This window comes from Rhipicephalus microplus, chromosome 7 (assembly GCF_043290135.1).
Source record: "Rhipicephalus microplus isolate Deutch F79 chromosome 7, USDA_Rmic, whole genome shotgun sequence".
NCBI classification, from domain to species: Eukaryota; Metazoa; Arthropoda; class Arachnida; order Ixodida; family Ixodidae; genus Rhipicephalus; species Rhipicephalus microplus.
The window spans coordinates 81,890,209-81,901,803 of record NC_134706.1 but is presented as its reverse complement, the minus strand read 5'-3'; the positions used below and the strand labels follow the sequence as shown (position 1 = coordinate 81,901,803).

Here is an 11,595-nt window from a genome sequence, read left to right as displayed (position 1 = left end):
TAATTCTCTCCTCTTCACCAAAAGTTCCTCTTACAACCCCTCGTTGTGACGTACTTACACGTTTATGCTATGGTTGATGCCCTCTTTTCTCCTCACCTGATTAACCCTCACTTTTGCTAACACTTTTCCCACTTTCACTTCCCTTTCTATAACCTTACAATATATGCGGTACACGTCCTCCACACTCTTACTTCCCTTTCCCACCCCATCGAATACTTTGGAATACACGGCTATGCTTTGCCCTAAATTTCTCACTCCCACACTTTTTCTCCTCACCTCTACTTCTCTATCCCACACCATTGCTATACCGTACTATACAGGGCCTTTCTGTCACCTAATACTTTCTCGCCCGTCCTAATACTTTCTTCTGTCGTCACCGTCATTTCCTCTTCTCCACAATTAGTTTACTAAACTACAGGCGACAGTGCTATAAGATGCGGAACGTGCTATGCTTTACCTCTTTGCCTTCTCGTTTTAATCTTTTTCACTCTCACCACTTTTTCACTCCCTCATTTCACATTTCCTCACCCATGCTATGTTAATTTGCCACAGAGTGGGCCCCAAGTGAAACACGGACAGCGGGAAGCATTCGCTGTAGTGCACGCCTTTTATTTATGACAATAAACAGGCATCTATATGCGCTGTGTTGTGAAACTGTATAGGGGCGTGCCTGTCAACGGTGGTGGCTGGAGGGTGCGCACTGTAACATTGAGAACGCTTGTCGGAATTTTACAAAACTATTAAAATATTCTCTCTCCTGTATTGCTGGATATTTTTAAATTAAGTTATGACATGGAGACACTCCCGACATCCTTTTGCTAGAGCTACACAGTTTTGATACCAAAAAATCGGACAAGAAAAAACTTCGCTCAGTTGAGGGTTACCGGCCAATAGCACTGCCAAACTTTGACCACAAAGTTTTCGCTAAAGTATTATCAAATAGGTTGCAATTGCGATTTCCATTCTTATTGGGTCCCATCAAACATGTGGGATCGGGGGCCGATAGATACAAAACAATATACACGTCGCTCGTACTGTCCTACAATACTGTTATGGACAACAAAACCAGCTTGCAATGTTACAGGTAGATCTTGCAAAAGCCCTCGATGTTGTTAGTGATTCGCTTCTTTTTTCTCTACTGGAACATGGGAATGTCGGCACTGTTGTGCTTAAAGGCGTCATACTATGCTATAATCAATCTTCGACCCGTCTTGTTAGTGGTTAGCTGTCAAAAGCAGTTTCGATTTGTTCGTCTGGAAAGCAGGGCTGCCCCATGTCCCCACTTCTGTTTGCCCTTTATCTATAGCCGCTATGATTAAGTATATTATGATCAAGTAGTATTCACGGATTCAATATATTAGCAGCTGAAATGGAAGTATTACCTTATGCAGACAATGTAGCAGTCTTCTGCACAGATAAACCATGCATAGCAAATGTGTTATACGCAATAGACGAATTTGGCATGGTATCAGGAGATCGTTTGAACGCCTCAAAGACTTTAGGATTATGGTTTGGCTCGTGGGGTAACTCACCTAGTCAATATGCAGGAATTAATTGGACAAGAACTTCACCAATGTACCTCGGTGTACCGTTAGATGCCTATAGATTCAGTATATATTAAGTGCGCGTTACTGGAAGGAGCGCGTCTCTAAGCTTGAATGACAAGCTCAGACATTTGCTCCCCATCGCCTATCAACATTTGGGAGAGCTGAAGCTTGTAATACTTTTCTAGCAGCAAAGCTCTACTACGTGTTTCAACTTATCCATTTTGCAATATTTTATGTACAACGATTACATCGAATTTTTGCAACTTTTATATTGCCTTCTACTTTTGAGCCCATGCGTCGTAACAACACTTTCCGGTCAGTTAGTGCTGGTGAGTTAGGATAAAAACATCTGTATCTCTGGAAAAGAGTTTCCTGCTTTTTCTTTTTCCGTGACAATTCCCAACCCGTAATTCGTTAATTCTTGCAGGTGAATTCGTAGATTGCTTCCCTGACCTAGTCATTTCTTAAACTTTTCCGAAAGACCGTGTTTGTGGGGATTTAACCAGGAAGTTTATTCTGCAGTTAGGCTCCTGAAAGCTCCCTTTTCTGTAGAATACTTGTACAGAGTGTCTCGTAAAGTATTATACAAAGATTTACTATCTCTGTTTTTTTAACCTCCATTGTACCATTCATTGTACTCCGATATGCTAGGTCAGAACGTCTTGAAGCGAGTGTGCCAAAAATAGTATGCGTCTCCAAGTTCTAAAACATTCTTCTATAAACTACATACTAAAACGCTCCCCGTTAAAACATGGTTAAAAAGAAAGGGTATTTTCATTTCCTCTATTGACTGCCACCTATGTGATGTGCCAGAAACAACAGAACACTGCTTTGTTAGTTGCAAAGATGCTATCTTGTTCTGGAATGTCCTTCAGCGGACTCCGCGAAAAAAGTTTTGATACTAATTCTTACACCATCCGTTATCTTTTGCCGACATAACTTGATGAAGTGCCTTTTCATAAGTTTTTTCTCATGGGTATGCACAGTCTTTGGAAGACGCGTATGCAAGATCGCAACGCAGAACCCGACATTTCTTCGTAGTCACATTTCATTAGAATGGCCGTCCACCTAAAAGTCCATGTTGAAATGGACTTCAACCGGACTGCTACCCTATCTCGGTGAGGTGCTTGGCCTTGTCACCTGTTGTGCATAACACAATTTTAAGAACTCTCGCGGCTCTAATGAACTTTATTAATTACCGAGTGTTTCTTTAGTAACACTAAAGCGCTTATTGTCGCTCTTTGATTTACCTATGTTCCATACATGAGTGTCATTTTATGGTCCCTTTAGCGCACATTGTAGTAAATACCATTAGAGAAAATAAGACACCGGTGTCGCTCAGTGGTAGAATACTGGGCTGCCACCCAGCAGACCCGCGTTCTAGCCCCACTGTGTCATTGGTGCTAAGTTTTTTCTTCTAATTTCGCATGATGTGGTTGCGGAAGGCGGTCGTGGTGGCAGACAACAGCGCGTGACCTGAGTTGTGATCTCATAACAGCTTGTGCTTTAAAATTACGCCGTGAAAGAGTAGGCACTCATCCCACGTCATAAAATTTAAGAAGGACCAAACTCCTTCTTCGGCGAATGGCGTTCTATGATGGGCGCCTTGTTGCGCTAGGACTTTCCCAGTAGCATTCCCTATAGAGTTAATCCTGTAGGTGCACGCCCAGCACTTGCCATTCCGAAAAGCTTCCGTATTTTCTCCGGGTACGTCCCAGATTATACCTGATTGTCTAGCAAATTGTACAAGCGATCGCTTTCTATGGACTTCACGTCAATTTTTTTTTGAGATCCTCGATATGGCCTAATCTAACTTTTAAAAAGCAGGTAACTACAGTAAAAACAGTAAAATCTCGAATACTTTAAAACTGTTACATTCATTTGCCTCCCATTCCTATGGAGAAGCGACCCATTATTCTTTTCTTCACGTGATTCCTATACAGGCAGACTACCTGGCAATAATTCGAAGTCTACAGAGCCGAATTGCGCCTATCTTACCACTAAGGATTTTATTCCCACAAGTGTGTCATTGTTTTCTGTAAGGTACATAAAAAACGCGAGGCCTGTGTGGTAGGCGCAGTACAGTCACAGCGAAAGCTAGAAGGGCGGCCTTTCAGAGCCTTTTCAAAACCCTAACTGGGTAAATACTGCAAGCACACTCGCTTGGTACACACGCTAAGGCATTAATAGTAAGCTATGCTATTTTTCGTCATTCTTCTGAGAAGCGTGGTATGCGCTAAACACTTGCAAGGAATTTTGTGCCAACTGTCTATGCAGCTGCTGACGACGAAGAGGAATTATGGCTGAAGTGGGTATGCACCATGGTTAACAGGGGAACAAGAACAAGCTTTTTCAATGAGTTGGAGCACCGGAAGGCCCACTCGTTCAGCTATTCGCAGTATGCGACGACTGGTTGTTCTTTCGCTGTTTTACGCTTTATAGGTCACATTAACGTGATTGCTTTCCCGACATCGAGCCTGCCAAAGGCAAGTTTGACAACACGTTACAAGCACTGGCGTAACTCAGTGGTGGAATATTGGGCCGGTGCCCAGCGGACCCGGGTACAAGCCCCACTGTGTCATTGGTGGAAGTTTTTTTTAAATTGTCGCGCGATGTAGCTGCGGACACCGGTGGTGGCGGCGGTGGACAACATGCAACTGCGCTTGACCCGAAAATAGATCTCATAACAGTAAAAAGATACCGCTCTATCTTCTAGTGCCTTTGACGTCTGGTTCACATTTTGTGATCTTCTTTTTTAGTATGGCAAGCCACAGAAATGTAACACATAATCTTGTCTGAGCGACGGAACAACACCATGGAGCCTATGGAATCCCCGGAGCCCTCGTAGTTTTCGCAACGCACGCTTAGGTGGGGGGAAGACGCCTTTAACTGCGTTTTTGTGTCATTTCCTCCAGTACGTGCATCTAGCCTGTTAGGTTTAGATGTACGTCGAGAAACGTAGGATAATCGTAAGTGAAAAATATCTCTGACGTACTTACACAAAATGTGAGTGCAGGAGCTTGTTAATCTTCATTCGCTACCTGCCGACAAGTAGCGTCTTAGGAACACTCAAGCATGTATTTTTGAAAAAAGAAAAGATGGCTGGACATCACTGCAAAAAACTACAAGTGTTTCTGCGCTAACAATAAAAACTACAAAAATGCATTAAGAAATGAAGCCCTGACGATGGTCATCCTGTAGTGACTGCGTTTGTGCTTCGTTTCTGCCTTCTCTTCTTTGTATTGATGCTAGTGCCCACTGTGAGGTAGTGTAATCAGAAAAGTAAAAATAGCCGTTGCGAGGTTTGGCCTTCCGAGCATTCCTTTCTATCATACTCCGCTTATTACATCGCCACGGTGTTTGTTCTGAGTGATAGAACTAGGCAAAAAGAAACTACTCAGCTGGTAATGCGAAATGAATGTAGCATGCTCGTTATTTTCTCCCGTCGGACTTGTGGAGCAAGTTTTATTTGCATCCGGGTATTGATTTTACGCAACACACTCTTTGAGCAGATAAGACTTTCTATGTACATGTGTCATGGACGGAGCGGACAGCCGCCCGAGAAGCCGAACTGCAGACGAGGCTCCTTGCGAATGCCTTGCCGAGAACCACTGTGGTCGGGTCCGTGCCGTTTTGCGATGAGTATATCTTGATGATTGAAGGCATCTTCGAATAAGTTAAGGCTTTTATGGCAGGCATCGAGTAAGGGATGGTAACATGTGACACCGCTATAGCAGGATTGTGACGAACTCTGCAAGAAAGGAGAGGAGAAGCGAGAATGCATTTCACATAGGAGAGTACATCGCAAGCCATCAGAGATTATTTGTAATATGCACGGAACTGTGCAGAGAATATTTTCAAGCTTGATGGTTGGCTTCGGATATAGAGAAGTGTTTAGTGTCGACACTATTTTGAGCAATGGGCGAAAAGAATAGTTTCATTGTGAGGCTATTTTGCCCCCAAACCATGATATCTTCATAAAAAAGGGGGCTGTGGAAGGATCCGGTATCTTTTATCAGCTGGGGTTCGTTGCTTTGCTCATAAATTGAGCAAACAGGTCTCTAGCTTTCCGAATCCATCCTGATGCAGCCACCGTTGTCGGGGTTCAATTCCGAGACCTTCGCGCCAGCACTACAGCACCGAAACCACTAGACCACCATGCAGGTTGACAGAACAGTTTAGAGCAGAGACGTCTTACGACATTACAGTAGCCTCAACCGTCGAAAATCATCCCCCGTACGTACGTTATTATTAGTGACAAACGTGGCGTGCTTGGCTTTGCATTAGGTGAAGTATGAAAATTAATTACGTCAGTTCTACTAAGGATGCTGAAAGTGAGAACAAGATTTAGCTTACGCTGAAGCTTCTCATATGGACGTGCGAAGCTCTTTTCTTTCCGGTCACCAGAGGCATACGCAGAAACATTGAGAATTATAGTGTTCGTGTGCTTGACACTCGATATTGCAGCGGAATGTGCAAAGTTGACCTTAATATAATGAAAAGTCTACGAAGCATAGCAGAATTGTTCGTCGAATTGGATGCCTAAAAACTGAAACGTTAGGAGTTTTATTATATACAAACAATATATTAATATAGCTTGACAAAATATGAGGGTGACTCAGCTGTCAGGACAGTTAATGAAAATAAAGTGGCTGACTTCACCGCAGGGATGTAAGCGGCTGGAATTGTCGCGATACTTGAAGGATGACATCTCAATGACGCAGCTTACTTTCTACGTGGGTTCTAAGAAGAACATGAATAAGTTCCAATGGATTGGCTCTGCTAAGCCAGTTCCTACTTTTTCGATATTATTCTCAGTCTGACAGTCCCTATTGCTCTCCTGGGCTTCGCACTCCACCCGTAACGACCCGGAGGCTCCCGTACATCTGGAGAAACGTGAAGCGAATTTTGAGGCGCGCTGCACCATACCCACCACGACAGGAACATCACCGCCAGATGCACTCGATGCCGCACCTATGGCGGCGGTGGCAAGTACTACTCCTACAGCCTCTGTAGAGAGAACTACAGACCATGTCCCTGTAAACAAGCAACTTCACAATGAGCAGGACAGCTCTGATGTTTCGGAGGAAAATTGAGAGAATATGGAGCAAGTGACCTTCACGGTTGTGTCCTGCAAGAAAAAAAAAAGGTATTGGCGTTCCTGTCATCTTCCGACCTACCGAGAAAGGATGAAGCTTATGAAAGGTCAACACTAAAATTGTGACATCAGCGGTTGTAACGTCGGCTCAAGAGAAAGTTCTCAACCATCGCCTCCACAAGGATGAAAGCTTGGTGGTTACTGTGCCAATCCTGCCTGCTGCAAACCGTTTGCTCACTGTGACTGAACTGGCTGGCGTGGCTGTAGAAGCCCGAGTTGCGTACTCGTACACGGCTAACTATAGAAAAATATAAGATGTCTCTCTGAGCTACTCAAATGAAGAACTACAAGACTATCTACGGGATCAAGGTGTCGTTTCAGTGAGGAGGCTCACCACCTTCACACCCGAAGAGGGAGGAAAAGTCAGAGAGGTACGTCGTGAATCTGTAATTTTGGAATTTGGCAAGGATTCACCACTACCTAAAGAAGTTACGCTTGGTCTCTGTAGTTACCCGGTCGCCCAAAACGTTAGGGCAGCTACACAGTGTTACAAGTGTCGAAGGCATGGTCACACATCAAGACACTGCACAGGCCCAGTGCGGTGCAAAGTGTGTGCTGGACCTCATTCGCACAAAGACTTCACCTCAAGAGCACAACCTAAATGTGCAAACTACGGCGGTCCACACCCTACTTCATATGAATATTGCATTAAAGAGAGCCGCTACACTAGCACTCACGTTGGAGCAAGCACAAGGAAAACCACCAAGGCGGAATGAACCACCGCCTAACCCTGATGTGGCATTCACGAGTATGAAAGACGTCTTTCAGGAACAACCACGACAAAGCCAAAAGACATACGGTAACACGTACGCAGATGTTACTAAAAAGAAACGTGGGAAATCCGTGGGCTGTTCGTCTTCATCAAAATCATCGCAACGTGCTCACAAGAATCATCAAGCCAGCACTATTGTGACCAGTGTCAGTCACCGCAACACGACAAGGAGATCTGCGAGAGACATCGACACAGAAACACCGACCAAGATGTCACACGCATACTGGTTCCTAAGTTGTCTGCAGTCCTCAAAGCCCTTGTCCGAGCGAATCTCTCGTCAAGAAGTCTCCCAGAGGTAGAAGCAATCCTTGCAATGGAGCCCTGGTGTCGACGTTCTACGCACCGCAGGGGAGCATTTCTTCACAGTAGCAATCATGGCTTCCCCAACGACATCGACACTTGAGCTCACAAGCCATAAAATATTTCGCACATGCACCATATTCCTACGAAACGCTCGCGGGCTTCGCTCAAAGCTTTCGGACTTCCAACAGCTAGTGCGAACGCACTTATTCTCTTTCATCGTCATCTCCGAATCACGAGTCGGGCCACATTTCAGCATGAACTGGTATTATTTTCATCATTCAAGACGACTTGACAATCTCAGCAGACTGCTGATAGGCATTCGCGGATATATTCCGGCCTCCGAGATCGACATCCCACCCCACAACGACAATGAAGATGTGTGCGCCATCACAGTAATATGTAAACAAGAATACACACTCATTGGAGTATACCTGCAGTCAGGCAAGCCATTCTACGCTTCAAGACTTGAAAATTTAATTTAAAGAGCACCTTTTCCACACATAATTTGTGGATACCTCAATTCCATAATAATGTTTGGGCCAGCTCACATAAGTGTGTGCGAGGAGCCAAGCTCGCCGAACTATCAAAATATTCCGTTTAACCTCTGAATGACGGCAGTGTCACATATTGACTAGGCTTTTAGACTATCAGTAGCATCGACGTGTTCTTCGCAACAATCTTAAGGGCCCTTAACTTTCACTGGTGCACCGACTTGGAAACACGGGGGAGTGATCACTACCCAATCATGATATCAGCTGTTGGTGCGAAGATGTCTTTAAAAAATTAGTTCCAAGATCTACAGAATTGAATGCATACAAAGATGCCGCTAGGAAAGGAATCACTGCTGCCACCAAGAACACAAAAAACTACTCACGACAATGTCTAATTGCCTAAGAGCATGTACACGCGCTTTGTGCACAAAGTGTCTTGAAGACCTTCGAGCCTGCTGATGGACACAACGTCATATCCAGCGTTTCCTGGATAAACATAGCTGGCAAAGATGGCGCGATTTTTGCTCCACATTTGATGCTTGTCAACCGGTAGCCAAAATATGGCGCGTCTTTAGAGGCATGTTCACGCCAAACCAACAGCTTCACCATATCACCACACTTTCCCTTCACGAACAGAAATCCATCAAAGAGCTGTCAGAAGAATACTGCACACTGTTATTATCAACCTAAATACCTTGGAGCCCTTCCGCAAGCAACAAGTCTGACTAGTCACGAGAAGCATTAGATTTTCCTTTAACTATTGAAGAACTAAACAGCGCAATCAGCGAATCAAACAGGCACCCATCACCCGATCACGACGAAATAAGCTATGAAGCCATCGCAAAGTTACCCCACAACTCCCACCTACGACTCCCAGAATATTATAATTTTTCATAACTGTCTGGCGTGGTTCCCGTAGAATGGAAACTCGCTAAAATAGTGCACATTTTGAAACGTGCAAAACAGCCGACAAGCTACGCCTCTTTTCGGCCCATCGCCCTGATGAGTTGCATTGGCGAACTTATGAAAAGGATGGTTCACAAACGACTGACTTGGTTTAGAGAAAGCCACGACAAACTCCCACAAGAAATGAACGGATTCCGCCAAGGCAGATCAGCTATCGATAATGTCATCAACCTAGTCTCTTCACTGGAAGATGATATCTTTGCTGGACGAATCCCAATGGCTATCTTCCTCGACATCAAAGCATCCGTCTTTCACCATGCCATTCTCGCAGCCATGGTCAGTCTTGGCCTTCGCAGAAGACTGTATAAAAGAATTGAGTGCTATTTAAAAGACCGGAAGATATATATGTGCCCTCCAAACGGTCCCACACAGTTATAAGCAGTGTAGAAGGGCGTATCCCAGGGCGCAGTGCTCAGTCCACTCCTTTTAAACATCACCCTCATACATGTAACGAAGATATTGCTGCGAGGAGTGTTCACTACAATTAACGCCGACGTTATCTGGAGTGCTTCAAATTCGCGTTTTGTTGCAAAACAACGCCTTCAAAGAGCTTTACGGAACCTCTCCACGTATTCGGATCTCAGGGGCATGCACGTTTCTCCTAAAAAGAGCACATCCATCACTTTCACGATAAGGAAAATGACCAAGTATCCACTCCTCCTTGCTGGCCGGCCACTGACCTTAGGTGATGGTGTCAGCGATTTCTCAGAATAGCCATCGACAGAACTCTTTTCTGGTCTCCTCAGGTAAAGAAACTTCAAGCGAGAATAGCTTCAGCATTACAACTTTTCAAATTCGTGGCGGGAACACGATGGGTATGTAAGTGCCCTTCGATGATCCTGCTTGAGAGAACGTATATCGAATGAGCCTTGCATACCATGCCTAGCGGTGATTTTCCGAATATCTCCACCAAACAAGAGAGCTTTACAAGCCGCACGAAACAATTGCCTACGAATCTGTCTGGGCCTTCCGAAGAGCTCATCAGCATAGGGATCTGCATCGGAAGCAGTATATGTCTACCGTTAGATGTCATCTACCCTCAAGAAATATGGCACACTCATTTCCGCCATATCTTACATAGGAAGAAGCATTTTCTGTGCCGCATACATCTCATCCACAACAATTCAGCATTCAGCCGAGCTGTAAAAATGCAGAAACTTACTGCTATTAGACAGCGGAACAAGTTAGTGCCTCCAAGATTTCCTCCCTGGACGCTTTCACCTCTTGATATTAAACGGTACGTACCAGGCCTCAATGAAGCGAAGAGACTGTTTGCACATACTGCTTCGCTGCAGACTACTCTCTTCTACTTAGCCCAGCATTACACTCAGCTTTCTCATATTTATACTGACGCATCAACTACTCAGGAGATGTCGTCATACGGCCTCTATGTCCCCTCTACAGGACAAGGTTTATCTTATCGGCTACAACACAGAACATCATTATTGGCAGCAGAACTTAATGGAATTAAAGTAGCAGTCCTGTACATCCTGCGTCAAACGCCGAACCGATGGGTGATCTTCGCCGACTCCAGGGCAGCACTACAAATAGTGTTCAGCCTCTTAAAGAAAAATTATCGCCCGACTTGCACCACTTGGCTATTACCGCAGGTCATGCTGTCACATTTCAATGGATACCGGTTCATTGCGGTAAACTGGCCAACGAAAAAGCAGATGAAGCAACCCGGAAAGGAATTCAAAGGCAAAGTTACAGGCTAACCTACTTCCCTAAATTGTATGCTTTCCGGCTGGCTAAAAGGCTTGCTTCCGAAGAAAAAAAAAAGCTCTGGAACCTCCCGACGTATCACTATGCTTTCAACCACTCTATCGACCCACATCTAAGAACTAGACCCTCATCTCGAATTCCTCGACACCTGGAAACTCTCTACTATCGTCTCCAGTTGAACAGGGCTTATGGAAACAACTTACGGTACCGCTTCGGTCAAGTAGACAGTCCATACAGCAATAACTGTGGCTCCATAGAAACTGTAGAGCATATCTTGTTTGAGTGTCGAGCGTATACCGATGAGCGTGCGCTCTATGAACACTGCATGCATCTGTTAACCCAGCGATCTTTATCAGATGACTGTGTCTTGGGCCCTTTCACCAACTTCACGCAGCAGAGACATGCGATTACACTTTTATTCATGTATTTGAACAATATCGGTCGGCTAGGCAAACTGTATTGGCACCTTGCAAACTCGTAATGAGTCACTCTGTCACCACACGTCCCCGCCCAAGAAACAATAAAATGTCCGTATATTTACTTCTTTCTTTAAATTTAAGTTTTAAAGATTTTTCTCTCTGTATTTTTGTATTTCAGTTCCAATCTCCTTTCCCAGGCTGAGTAACGAGTGAG

The 11,595-nt window shown here is 44.6% G+C and overlaps 1 protein-coding gene across 1 annotated transcript in view; it reads right to left on the bottom strand.

The window, feature by feature from the left end:
* Positions 1-4,976: 4,976 nt before the first annotated feature.
* LOC119180412 (Ecdysone-induced protein 63F 1) overlaps positions 4,977-11,595 on the bottom strand; it is a 131,345-nt gene continuing 124,726 nt past the window's right edge. The window contains 2 exon segments of the mRNA XM_037431606.2: positions 4,977-5,286; positions 5,288-5,298. Of these exon segments, the coding sequence (XP_037287503.2) occupies positions 5,083-5,286; positions 5,288-5,298 (215 nt within the window). The 3' untranslated portion in view covers positions 4,977-5,082.